The sequence below is a fragment of the Taudactylus pleione genome, unplaced genomic scaffold (genome assembly GCF_031769625.1).
Source record: "Taudactylus pleione unplaced genomic scaffold, aTauple2 ptg000408l, whole genome shotgun sequence".
Taxonomy (NCBI): domain Eukaryota; kingdom Metazoa; phylum Chordata; class Amphibia; order Anura; family Myobatrachidae; genus Taudactylus; species Taudactylus pleione.
The window spans coordinates 5,453,907-5,468,563 of NW_028284810.1; the positions used below are offsets into that span (position 1 = coordinate 5,453,907).

At 47.4% G+C, this 14,657-nt stretch overlaps 1 protein-coding gene across 1 annotated transcript in view; it reads left to right on the top strand.

The window, feature by feature from the left end:
* Positions 1–14,657, top strand: part of TENM3 (teneurin transmembrane protein 3) — a 776,836-nt gene that overhangs the window by 650,387 nt on the left and 111,792 nt on the right. Inside the window, exons 16-17 of the mRNA XM_088446965.1 lie at positions 1,446–1,565; positions 3,023–3,284. Coding sequence (XP_088303091.1) covers positions 1,446–1,565; positions 3,023–3,284 — 382 coding nt within the window. The remainder of the gene's footprint in view (positions 1–1,445; positions 1,566–3,022; positions 3,285–14,657) is intronic.

Genomic DNA, 14,657 nt, shown 5'->3' on the forward strand with positions numbered 1-14,657 from the left:
GAAGGGGGCCCCTAGCGCTGATGATCCGCGCATCAAACTGCTTCCTAGTCGCAGGCTGCATTGTGCCCTTTCTTGCCCAGAGCCCCAAACAGTCCAGTTACGGCTCTGCCCAAACCAACTGCACCCCTGCACCCACAGTAGTTATGCGCCTGCCTCCTTCTCACTGCAGCAAGGATCTGGGGAAAACCCTGGTCATGTGTTGCTGTGGATGGGTGGCCACATGGTATCCTCTCCAGGTCCGCACCCCTTTAGTAATGATCTGGAATTTTCCAGAGTCTGACCGTAGTTGGCTGTGGTAAGAAACGGGAGACTTGGATACTCTACCCGGGTTATGACTGAGTCACCTCATTGGTCAATCAGAGGCAAACTCGTTTGATACCAAATACGAGCTGCATTACAGCAGCAATGGAAACTTGTCAAAATACTGAGGTGAAAGGGATAAAGAGACATATGATGCTGGTTATTTACATCATCCACCTTGTTGATTGCACTGTGAACAGTTGCTGCAAAGTCAATTTTGAGTGACGTAGCAGAGATGTAGCAACAGGACGACCCTGTTCCTCAGGGAAGATAAAGGTCTAGTGTGAAAGGCAAAGACCTGGCATTTTCTTGAGATCAAAGTATGGTGCAACGAGGATTGAACCCGTGTTCAGTATACCATATCGGTCCCAGGTTTGTGTGAGCAGGGGGGTATAATTAGCCTAATCTTCCATATAATATATACAAACATGGTTAATCCATTTGAAATTTCTCTTCATATTTTACTTTATACATTGTTTAAATGGCTGATGGCACAACTGATGCACGCTATTTATTATGGGACATTGAAATAAATATAGTTTACAAAGTCACATAGACATCTTTCATAACCGCTAACAAACATACTCTGGACCGAAACTACAAATTATTATTACACCTATCCAGTGCTAATATTATTAAACCCTTCATACCCCTCTCCCCCTGCAATGTACCTCCTACTCTCTAGCAAATGTCGGCACTGCAGCAGACAGCAATAGCAAAGGAACAAAACAGATTATTTTATTAAACAAAAAAGTTCATTGACATTGACTTGACTGTATATAAATTGCTTGCAGATATTCCTTACTCTAAGTAATTCAGGCAGTTTCAGAAATATAAATCTTTTTCAAATGCAAATGAAGCGCCACTGTTGGAATAAAAGGTTTATATGCAGGGATACATTTTATCAGGCCCTTCAGCACTGAGGTAGGAGATAAAAGGTTAATCTAGAAAAGGTTACTTCTCCACACGGATTTTATTGTGTTTTTCTGCACCAGCTAGAGGTGCTCACCATTGGGCAGCTTTATGATGCAGGGAACTTCACACTGAACCACCTGAGGTAGTGAAGCAGGGAATTATACCATGAATCACATCTCAGGCAGCAAGTGTATACATAACCTGAAGTCTTGTGTTCTCTCTCTCTGTAGCCTTGCGTCTGTAATCCGAGGCCAGGTTCTCACAGCCGATGGAACACCGCTCATTGGAGTTAATGTGTCATTTCTACATTACCCAAACTATGGATACACAATCACACGCCAAGATGGAATGTGAGTACAAAATCTCATAAATAACAGGGAGTGCACATAATAAAAAAGAAATGCCATATTTTATGACATTGCTCTTTCATTTACAGCAAAGCTTTTATTATGTAATTATTAATACTTCCTATAGCAAGTAGCACTTCAGTTTCTACCTCCTGTTTTATAGTAAAAGTATGTGCAGAGTATTGGCCTGCATGCGTCACTTGCTTCTTATTAAAGTGCATCCAGTTGTGGCAGCCATTTTGGGAGCTGAGGCCATGTACAGTAAATGCAGCCTGTCAGTCAGCTAAGCTGTCATGACATCACTAGGGAATATCGAGCTTCAGTGATGTCACTTCTTCTAATGAATTGCTACCCATTTTATGGGATTAACCAATACCAAGCCTGACTTTATTGTGCGGTGTTGACGAATGCATTAATAATTACCTCACCTTGTCCCCAACTAGACTTTTTGGCCATGGGACGGCATTTACAATATAGTCACAGGAAGCTACAGACCAAAAACAGTACTTTGTATGGTAATCAAGAGATTATTCTTTCTGTTTTAATTTTCTTTATTTTTGCTTTATTCATCCAGTTAATATCATGAATAAATAAGTGTCAGTCAATATACAATGAGTACTTGGGTTGCACAAAAGCCGATATTGTAAGTAGGGAGCATAGATTATTAATGAAGTCTGAAGATGACATACCTCCATACGATATATAATGCTATTCTGGTGTCATCTCCACTAGGACTTTTAGGACATCTGAATATGTTATGTAACTATAAGTTTGCAAAATCAAAGATTGTAGGAATATCTATAATTAGTTAATGATTTATGTGGAGCTTTATTTTCTGCTGCAAAAGCATTGATTTTTGTATCTGTACTTAATAATTCGTAACATTCTAATACATGTATTCACTGTAGCATTGTTAGTGAGCATTGTGCCATATGTGATTTAGAGTACAGGCAGGTTGCAAAGTAAATCATTACTAGTCCTACCCTCCTGGCTCTTGTTGAGCAGTCGTTTTGTTCCAGCTTTGCAAATAGAATCTGCAACCTGGCTAGTTCCTGGGCATAGCAGCCGCTGCCTTGCTTTCCCGTGTCTCTAGACTAGAGCTAAGATGATATAAGCAGATAAGCACTAAATTAGAAAATGTTCTCAGATGCTTGTGGATCTGGGAGCCCTCTGCCAGATGTGATGGAATGAAGTTGGACCATTGTGGCCAGCAAACTGCATGTTTGGAGTAATTTTCATGTTGATAAAATAAAGGTTATTATATACAGAAAATAAATCAATATTCTAAAAGCCCAGCAGATCTACTGCATAGTGTTTACTTTTATTACAAGGTTCTGCATCTGCTGGTTATTTCCTTCTGCACTGTAATGCATATACCGGAGCAAGGGTTTGCTAGCTTCAGATTTCTCCATTTTGTTTTTATCACCGCTCCTCTTAGTGCTATTTGTCTATTTGGACAGGTTTGACCTGGTTGCCAATGGTGGTGCCTCTCTTACACTCATGTTTGAAAGAGCTCCATTTCTGACTCAGTATCACACTGTCTGGATCCCATGGAATGTGTTTTATGTCATGGACACCCTGGTTATGAAGAAGGAGGAGAATGAAATACCCAGCTGTGACCTGAGTGGGTTTGTCAGACCGAACCCTGTTATAGTGTCTTCTCCATTGTCCACTTTCTTCAGATCGTCTCCTGAGGACAGCCCTATAATCCCTGAGACACAGGTACATCCTTTCTCATATATTCTTTTTTTTTTTTTTTTAGCTATATCTAATGATTGCCATAGATTACGATTTATTTCCTAAACTGTCATCAAATTCTTTTTTTACTTTTAAGAGTGAAGTTACAATACAGATAACATAATGTGTCCACATCGACCTACTACTTAGCTACGCTAAAACACTAATCCTAAGTACTTAGAACACTATTAGCCAACTAAGGGCCTGATTCAGCATGGAACACAATTGCAACCGCGTATGCAGATCGGCCGATGGTACGTACTGCGCATGCACCGCAGTGTATGTGCGCAGCGACAGCATTGTGATCGCACTCGCACTGTGATCACACACGCAAATATAAAACCATCGCAGAGTAAGTGACGGGACACCAGTGTTTGGGGGGTGGTGACATGAGAGTGGTCGGAGAAACGCAGGCGCGCTCGTCCGTTTGAACGCCGTTGTATGGGCGTGCATAAATTAGCCACTGTGACAGCATATACGCAGCTTAAGTACTCACTGCATGCAACGAGACTTGTAACTTCTGAGACAGGTCAGAGCTGCTGTAATTCTGCGTGAGGGTCCGATGTTACTCAATGTTTTCGATGTGTATACAGGACTGCGAGGTATTACGGATGTGAGAAAGCAGTAGTGGGCGTCTCTATTCTGGCTGAGTGGTTGCAAACAGCATATTTTTGCCGCTGAACTGCATGCGATTACGCAGCTGCGATCGCTATAGCGATCCATGCTGAATCATGCCCTAAGATGTAAAATGCAAAAAGTAAGTCAATGGAGGAAGAAAGTAACAGGAAAAAGTAGCAATGCTGAGGAAGGCAGGTCCGATACTAGTGACCCGCACCATGCATCATTATGCTTAATCTGGGATTTAGGACCTGATTCAGACCTGCTTGCTAGGATGCGTTCGCTTGTAGCCAGCCGATTTTCGCATTGTGCGCATGCATACGCATTGCAGTGCACGTGCGCAAACCAGTGCGAGAGATCGGGAAGCGTTCGCTCGCTGTGCATAGACTGCCCAGTAGAGTGAGTGACAGGAGAAGACGTTTGTGGGTGGTGACAAGGGCTGGCCATTAATAAATGGGGAGTGGAGGTGCGAACGCAGGCGTGCCTGAGCGTCTCAACGCCGTGTCAGTGGCGTGCATAATTTAGAGACAGCGTCATAGTACACGTCATCTGGCTGGTTTTTACACTGAAATGCTCACAGTGCATGCGGTAGGGTATGGTCAGCCACAAGCGCTGTGATCGCATCTGATGGAACTCGATGGTACCGATGGTTGCATACACTTCCTGGAGATGACGTGCACAAGTGGGCGTCTTAAGACAGGCTGGTGGGCGTCTGCATACACAAAGCGATCGTACTCCAAGACATAGTGGGCGTGCTAATGCCTTGCTATGCGATCGTCTGACTACCCAAATTTGCATACGCATCGAGCGAGCGAACACATCTAGCGAGCGGGTCTGAATGAGGTCCTTAATACCAATTCCTTTGTGACAACAGACCTAGCATACTATTTGCCAACTAAGACGTAAGATTAAGGAAGAAGTAGCACAATAATGGAAAAAGTATCAGGAAAAGTATCAAAATTAAGGAAAAAGTAAACAACACAGGAATCGCACCAGGCTTCTCGCGCCACATTGAGGAAAAGGGATAGGTGTATGAGGACATTCATGAATGATAAATGTGTGGTGAGTTATCAATGTGGGATTTCTCTGTATGGATGCCCTCTGGGCTTTAACTGTTGGAAGAGAGCGATCGGCACTGTCTCCTCTCCCATCACTGCTGGGACCCTACAGTGCCGGAGTCGCGTCACAGCGCAACCTCAAACCTGAATGCGCGTCTCAAGCTCCATACTCTATGGGACGTGCCCCAGAGAGTCTCCTTGGAGAGACAGCTTTTAGTACAGGAGACACCCTGCATACTCCACTGTGTGACCACAGCTTTATGTGAGCGCATACACCGCTGCCGTCACTGGTTGTAAGTATAGAGGCGTGTGCTCCCTTATACACACACCACCTGCATTAACCCCTGCACGTTCCTGGCTTGGTCTTTAGAACCTGCTGTGTTGTGTACCTACTGCTTTAACCCTGTGTTACATTGCAACTAATTCCACCTTGTTAATAAACCGATTCTGGTTAAGTTGGACTGACCTCCATTACATACCGCTGGCACCTACAGGTGTGTCCCCAAACATCTTAGCTGCAAGTGCCAAATAGCCCCTTTCGGCACACCAGGTCCCTTGAAACTCTGCTAACGCTGAACGGCTTTTTTGCATCTTGATTTCACAAATATGAGTCTCTGAATCAGCATGTGAAGTACTACGATGCTGCAGCCGCAGCTTTTATCCTGACGCTAGCAGAGATGCACGGGACCTGGCGGTTCACTCACGCCAGGCATGTCGCGCTGCACGGTGTATTGAGGCTAGATGTAGGAGGACACATCTGTATATTAACACCTGTAGAATCTGCCAATAGCAATAAGAGCAGTAGACAGTAGGGAATCGGTATGAATTACCGTCGGACGCCTAACCCTAATCCCCCCTCTAAGTGCCTAAACCTACCCCCCCTTCCCCGCTGCCTAACCCTAAGTCCCCCCCGGGGGTGCCTAACTCTAACCCCCCCCTTTCCCTAGCCTAACCCTAAGCCCCCCGGGAGCCCTACACATAACCCTCCCCCCCCTGCGGCTGTCCACAGCGGCGCCCGGCGTCGGTAAAATGACAGGCATCTTGATTTAGACGCCGGTCATTTAACCCTCGCCGGGATAAAGCAGTCGGGAAGCCGGCCATCAGGATTACGTCCGCCGGCTTCCCGACTGCATACCGACAGTAGTAACATCGCCCTCTTGCTGTTCTCAAGGAGAGGTCAAATAAACAACTGTACTATTTTATTTAGTATCACAGTGATGCTATCAAAAATGCCACTGGTGTTTAACAAAGCTTACCGGTCCAGCGAGGTCCCGCAGTGTCCTCCTCATTTGCGACGTCACCTGCTGTAAGGCTTAGCGTTGTGGGCAATGCGTTGCTAACTAATGCACATTTGCGACGGCCATCTACACTTGCGTATTGTACTGAATCTTGGCGGAGACACAGCAAAGCCTGTAAGGCTTCCTTAAAGCCAGAAATACTTTTGCTGGGTTCCCACTGCTGTCAAAGGTGATCGTATCTAGCTGTTTGCTGAATACTGTACGGATATCATAACCCTTTTTGAGAGTGCTGAAGGGGCTATTAATCATTCCTAAATGGAGTCCTAAGAGGAAGATTTATCAAAGTGTAGGTATTGCCTATAGCAACCAGTCAGATCCTAGTTATCATTTATCAAAATACAATGTAAGAACTGATGGGTTGCTATGGGCAACACCTGCATTTTCCCTCTTTAGAAGGTTTGATAAATCCCCTTAAATGAGTCTATTTCAGATTCAAATATATGCATATATATTCACATATAGACAAGCTTGAAGGTACTGTATATATTTGCCTTCCCTCACCAGCAAAACTAGTTTCCTGCCATTCCTGATATGTAATCCTATGAGGCATTCTCATCCTCTACGAAGTTTTATAACAGCTGATGCCATCAACATCTAAATATCACATAAATAAAGGTAAGTTATATAAATACATGCACACATGTTCAGTGAACTATGCATTTATATTATTAATAATGTAAAATTAATTCTAAGCATCAGGGCCGGGCCCCTGTACTAGAGAGGGGGTGTAGTCAAATGTGGAGTTGTGGATATTCCCCATGGGTTGGGTCTACAATCCTGGCAGCGGAGTACCAACGTTGGAAATCCCGACGCATGCAGGTAAGTATTCTAACCCTAACCTACCCCTCCTGCAGCCTAACCCTAACCTTCCCCTTCGGCAGCCTGACCAGGGCGGGATTAAGGTGGGGGCGACCGGGGCGGTCGTCCCTGCTCCCCCACACACAGAGTGCCCCCACACAGGGTCAGTGTGACCCTGCCGAGAACAGGTGCCGGCGGCACCTGTTCCCAGGAAGAGGGCGCTCTGCAGCTGCGGCCATTCTACTGCATGCAGCAGCACAGTCAGTGCTGCTGCATCAGCTTGGGGCAGCTTGGGGCAGGGTGGTAGTGTGGACGGCACATAAGTGCCGTCCGCACTACACAGCACAAACACACAGCCGCTGGTGCAGGCAGCTGTGTGTTTGTTTTAGCAGCCGCTGAGAGTCAGTCAGACTCTCATCGGCTGCTGCTCCCACTGCCGGAGACTCCGTCTTCCGGCTCGCCATTTCGTCTCTCCCATCATGCAGTGCGGGACGGCCCGGGAGGACGCCGGGTGGAGGAGCAGACGACAGAGCGGGGATTAAGGCAAGTGGAAGTTTTATTTTTTTTGTGTGTGTCTGGGGGGAGGGTACTAGGGGCACTGCAGGGGGTAGTACAAGGGGCACTGCTGGGGGGGTACTACTAGGGGAACTGCTGGGGGGGTACTACTACTAGGGGCACTGCAGGGGGTACAATAAGGGGCACTGCTGGGGGGTACTACTACTATGGGCACTGCAGGGGTTACTACAAGGGGCACCGCTGGGGGGTACTACTAGGGGCACTGCAGGGGGTACTACAAGGGTCACTGCTGGGGGGTACCACTACTAGGGGCACTGCAGGGGGGGTACTACTACTAGGGGCACTGCAGGGGGTACTACAAGGGGCACTGCTGGGGGGGTACTACTACTAGGGGCACTGCAGGGGTTACTACAAGGGGCACTGCTGGGGGGTACTACTTCTAGGGGCACTGCAGGGGGTACTACAAGGGGCACTGCTGTGGGGGGTTTACTGGGGGTCTACTAGGGGCACTGCTGGGGGTACTACTAGGTGCACTTCTTGGGGGACTACTAGGGGCACTACTACTGGGGGCACTGCACACTGGTGGGACCACTACTAGGGGACACAGCATAGAGGGGGATTACAACTAGGGGTACTCCTGGGGGGACTACTGTTGAGGGGGGACTGCTACTGGTGGCACTGCTGGGGCAGACTGCTAATCGGAGCATGGCTGGGCTGGGCTCGATTCTGTGTGGCTTGAAGGGGCCCCCCGCAACTTAGTTGCCCTGGGGCCCCCACAAGCCTTAATCCGGCCCTGTGCCTGACTCTAACCCGGGGATGCTGAGAGGGGGGGGGAGCGGGTACAAATTACCCAGGCCCTGGCTTGCTGGAGGAGCCCGGCGGGGGCCCGGGTCCGGCACTGCCCCCCCTCCCTTCTACATCACAGCAGCCCAGCACATGCTGCTGTGTGTTGGGCTGCAGTGGGAGACTGCTCGCAGCTGCTAAGCAGCAGCTGGAGCAGTCTCCTATGCCTATGGGGGGAGCGATCACGCTGATCACGCCCACCATCGGCTGTGCGCCGGGCTGATGGGCTCACAGTGCCCCCCTCCCAGCGTGCAGCGCCGCAGCTAAAATGTTTTTTTCTGTGTTTTTTCCTAAGGGGGCGTGGCCACGCCTCCCACTATTAGGCCACACCCACTGTCACACCAGCACGGCTCTTGGCGGCCCTGCCCTAACTGCCCTTCTCCTCGCAGACTAACCCTAACCTTCCCTTCTGTGCTGGGATTCGAACCGCCGACATCGCTGACCAGGACCCCAGACCTTGATAATCTGTACCTGTCCCTTCCCCTTCCCAACACCTCTAATAGTGACCCATACCTCCCAACATTTGATGGGATGGAGTCGGGACCTGCGTGCGCGTCCGAAAAGGGGCGTGGTCTATTCATAAAGGGGGCGTGGTCAGATGACACACCCCTGTTTACATCACTAATGGGGCGTGCCCAGCATCTCCGAGATGCTGGGCAGCCCCCGGGCTTCCCCCCGTACTCTCAATAGATGCTGTGCTTCCCCCAACTCCCCCCCCAACCACCGCGGGACACTGCGGCCCGCGGGTGGGACAGCGGGACAGTCCCAGAAAAACGGGACAGTTTGGAGGTATGGTGACCTATAAAAGTACTGTTCCAGGCAGAGCCGTAACTAGACTTTTTGGTGCCCTGTGCCAGAGAGAGCATTGGGCCCCACCCCCATTTTTTAAATAGGGGCATAAGATAGTGCACCTGAAAAAGGGCCATGGCCTCATGGGGAAGGACCAGGGAAGAGACGGGGGAGCCCGGGAGATGCTGGGGATAAAAGAAGAGGAAGCTACAAGTGAGAATGATAATATACAGGAAAACTGACAGGCCCAAACAGTGCCCCCTGCCCTGCGGTGCAGGTCGCACTGCCCTAGTTACGGCCCCTTTCTCAAAAGATAACCACATTTCTTTAGAAATACATGAATTGTTCAAACGGTACCTAGAGTCTCAGCTATTTATCCATCCTATTCATTCATGTGTTATTAGTGATATGTATTGTTATTAGGGATGAGCGGGTTCGGTTCCCTGAGAACCGAACCCACCCGAACTTCGGGGATCCGGGGCGATCCGAGCCCAAGCTCGGATCTCCCTGTCTGCCCCGGATCCCTCTCCCGAGGCAAAACCTCGAGATCTGCTGTCGGATCTCGAGGTTTTGCCTCGAGCGGCCATTTAAAAAAAAATGCCTTTGCCTTTAATGGGCAAAGTGCTGATTGGCTGACAGAGCCGTCTGTCACGGCTCTCAGCCAATCAGCATTATGGTGCTCATTTGCATGTAGCACGGACTCGTGAGATCCGTGCTACATGCATCTGTGTGATTGACAGTGACACAGAGCACAGATGGGTCAGTGAGACCCGTCTGTGCTGCTGTGTATTTCAATGACACAGATGCACGCACGGACCAGGAGATCCGTGCTACTTGCATCTGTGTCATTGACACAGAGCACTAACGGGTCCGTGAGACCCGTCTGTGCTGCTGTGGTAAATAAAAAAAAAAAAACCTGTGTAAAAAGAGAAAAAAATGGCGTCCTCCCCCCCAAAAAAAGAGCAACCAGCCCCGGGCATTAGTGACCCAGTGCTGGGTGTGCTTAAATACAGGGGACAAACGACATAGGGGTCCCCTGTACTTAAACACAACCAGCACCGGGCTAGTCAGAACCAGAGCTGGTTGCCAAAATACGGGGGACAAACGACGTAGGGGTCCCCCGTATTCTGCGCAACCAGCTCTGGGCTCTGATCCGGTCCTGGTTCTGGAAATACAGGGGAAAAAAATGAGTAGGGTTCCCCTGTATGTTCCAGAACCAGCACTGGACTTTTTCTAGCGGGGGGCTGATGCCACAGCCAGGGGAGCCCTTTCACCGGGCCCCCCAGCCGCAGCATCAGCCCTGACCGCTAGTCAGCCCAGGCCGGGGATCCCTGGAGAGCTGGGGACCCCCCCAATAAAGGGGTCACCCTCTCCAGGGCACCCCAGGCTGATAGCCCGGGGCTATCCCCGCCACCCCTGGTGGCGGTGGGTGGCGGGTTGATTGTGTGGTGTGGTGTAAATAAAGAATATCAAACATTGTCTTTACAAGTAGAACTGCAAGTCCCAGCAAGCCTGCCCCGCATGCTGGTACTTGGAGAACCACAAGTACCAGCATGCAGGGCATTAAGGGCCCACTAGTACCTGTAGTTCACCTGTAAAAAAATGTTTAAAAAAAACACAGGACACACACACCGTGACAGTATAAGTTTATTAAACACACACACACACACACACACACACACATGTACACATACTCACCTATGTAACCCTGTAGCATCGGTCCACTTGTCCGGTAAAGTATCCATAGGGGACCTGTGAAAAAAAACATACTCACCATCTCCTATGCGAGGTTCTGTCCTCTTCGTTCCAAAGTAGGCATCCCCGGACTTGGCAAAAAAAAAAAAACGAAAACGCGATCCACGAACTTAGTACCGTTCTATAGAACGGTACTTCCCGAATGAGAGCTTAGCGGCGGGGTATCACCATGGAAACCCCGCTGCTAAGCGTTCATTGGCTGAGAGAGGCCATCTCCCGTCTCTCTCAGCCAATGAACGGCTCCCTCCATTGTAGTCAATGCTGGGAGCCGCAAGGTTATTAAAGTTTACCCTGCGGTTCCCACCATTGACTACAATGGAGGGAGCCGTTCATTGGCTGAGAGACGGGAGATGACCTCTCTCAGCCAATGAACGCTTAGCAGCGGGGTTTCCATGGTGATACCCCGCCGCTAAGCTCTCATTCGGGAAGTACCGTTCTATAGAACGGTACTAAGTTCGTGGATCGCGTTTTCGTTTTTTTTTTTTGCCAAGTCCGGGGATGCCTACTTTGGAACGAAGAGGACAGAACCTCGCATAGGAGATGGTGAGTATGTTTTTTTTCACAGGTCCCCTAGGGATACTTTACCGGACAAGTGGACCGATGCTACAGGTTACATAGGTGAGTATGTGTACATGTGTGTGTGTGTATGTATGTTTAATAAACTTATACTGTCACGGTGTGTGTGTCCTGTGTTTTTTTAAACATTTTTTTTACAGGTGAACTACAGGTACTAGTGGGCCCTTAATGCCCTGCATGCTGGTACTTGTGGTTCTCCAAGTACCAGCATGCGGGGCAGGCTAGCTGGGACTTGCAGTTCTACTTGTAAAGACAATGTTTGATATTCTTTATTTACACCACACCACACAATCAACCCGCCACCCACCGCCACCAGGGGTGGCGGGGATAGCCCCGGGCTATCAGCCTGGGCCTGGGGTGCCCTGGAGAGGGTGACCCCTTTATTGGGGGGGTCCCCAGCTCTCCAGGGATCCCCGGCCTGGGCTGACTAGCGGTCAGGGTTGATGCTGCGGCTGGGGGGCCCGGTGAAAGGGCTCCCCTGGCTGTGGCATCAGCCCCCCGCTAGAAAAAGTCCAGTGCTGGTTCTGGAACATACAGGGGAACCCTACTCATTTTTTGTCCCCTATATTTCCAGAACCAGGACCGGATCAGAGCCCAGAGCTGGTTGCGCAGAATACAGGGGACCCCTACGTCGTTTGTCCCCCGTATTTTGGCAACCAGCGCTGGTTCTGACTAGCCCGGTGCTGGTTGTGCTTAAGTACAGGGGACCCCTACGTCGTTTGTCCCCTGTATTTAAGCACACCCAGCACTGGGTTACTAATGCCCGGGGCTGGTTGCTCTTTTTTGGGGGGGTGCACGCCATTTTTTTCTTTTTTTACACAGGTTTTTTTTTTTTTTTTTTACCACAGCAGCACAGACGGGTCTCACGGACCTGTCATTGCTCTGTGCCAATCACACAGATGCATGTAGCACGGATCTCCCGGGTTCGTGCTACATGCAAATGGGCACCATAACGCTGATTGGCTTCCTGTCTGCCACTGCAGTGCCACTCCTAGATGGGCCACGTGTTTGTGCCGCCCCCTTGTGTCGCTTAGCATAGTCATCCAGCTTCCTCGGTACAACCTTTTGGCCTAAAAACAATATTGTGAGGTGTGAGGTGTTCAGAATAGAGTGGAAATGAGTGGAAATTAATGTTATTGGGGTTATTAATAGCGTAGGAACAAAAAAAGGCCCATTTATGTGATTTTAGCGGGTTTTTTTTATTTTTTAAGAAAAAATCCAGATCCAAAACACAAAACCCAGAACCCAAAACACGGAAGGGTGGTTTTGGCAAAACCAATCCAGATCCAAAACACGAAGAAAGATCCAGATCCAAAACCAAAACACAAAACACGAAAAGTGTCCGGTGCACACCCCTAATTGTTATATTCCAAAGTGTTTGGTATGTATTTTTTTTGCTGTATACATCTGCAACATTTGCATACAGTATACTGATATACATAATAATATCATACAAATGTTTATTTACCTTTGATTAGAATAGTAAAAAAGTGACCATTCTATGCTTTACGCCACAACAAATATCAAGTGAAATCCAGCTCTTATTACTGAACCTACTCATGTGACTGTCATTAACCAATGATAGACAAGATTTTGTGCACGATCTCCTGCTTGCTGTAAACAATCATTTTGTACATTAACTAATGTTGTAGTTATGAGACTACCTAACATGTACTGATGTCTGCTTTAAATGCAGTTAATGTTTTGTATTATTATTATCATTATTATACTTTATGTATATGGCGCCACAAGTGTTCTACAGCACCTTACATAGTACATAAACAATTAAGTGAACAAGAAACCAGTGACTTACAGTACAATGCAGGACAAGGATAAGCTGCATTAGCAATCATAATGCTCAAAATAAGCAGCAGGGAGTCAGCAATCAGGTGTTAGATGTCCTTTTTGGGGAGTAAGGAGTAGAAAGAAGAAAGTATAAGGAGAAGCACATGAGGGAAAAGAGGCCCTGCTCATGAGAGCTTACAATCTAAAGGGGAGGGGCAGACAAACAGAAGTGACACAGATGGGGTAGACAGTGAGGAAGGAGCTTGTAGCAGCAGGTTAGAATGAGAGCCGATAGACCTTGATGAAGTATTGGGTCTTGAGAGCCAGTTTGAAGATTTGTAGAAGTCTGATGGGGAGAGGGAGATAGTTCCAAAGGTAGGGAGCAGCAGGGGCAAATTTTGGAGGCGGGAGAGGGGTGGGGAGTAATCACTTGGCAAGAGAGACGGAATGCATTTGTTGAGTGGACGGACGGGAGTGTGAAGGGAGATTAGGTCATAGATGTAAATGTAACAAAATAACATCTAAAATAAGTGTAGTATCTTCACCCGGTGTACCAAGTAGTCTTTTATTGAACCTACAGTATTATAAACTAGGTGACTCCAACTTAAATATAAATTAACTGTTATTTCTGACAGATCATTAACTCATATTAACTGACACAACATTAATAGAAGATGAATTAGAGGCACACAACTGATATTAGTTTAATTTATGTTTAATTCACATTTTTCTTATCTTGTACACAATCTCTATATTATGTCCCTTTAACCACATTTCACTGCATATTGAGATGATTTATGGATTTTTAAAAATAAACTAATAAGTTAGATTTTATCTCTGTGCACACATTACAGACTCCTTTTCTCTTTTCTTTTGAAAAACAATAATTTTGCAAAAAGATCAAAGCACTAAAATGAAAATTTTATCTTTCATGTCAAAGCTTTTTTGGACATGAACATGACATTGAGGAAACACAGCAGAGGTGCACAACTTTGCACAATCTTATCAGAAACACATGTGTCTATGGAAACAATACTGGTTTCCATTATGAATGTATGCAATAGTTTATCTCTATAAGTGCACAGATTCTTACATGGTAGTATACAGTAACCCGTGGCAATTAAAGATGTTTGCTTTGTTGTCTAACTAGAGTTAGATCATTACTATGGATTACCACACATTTGCATAGTGGCCAGTAATTAAAAATTTCCAAGGACACTTCACTGCTTAGGGCAGGCACATCTAAGCACGCCAGTTGTGTAAACAGATCTTTGTATTCACTCTACAATTGCCATCAGGAAATGCTTGTTGACCTTGGTTAT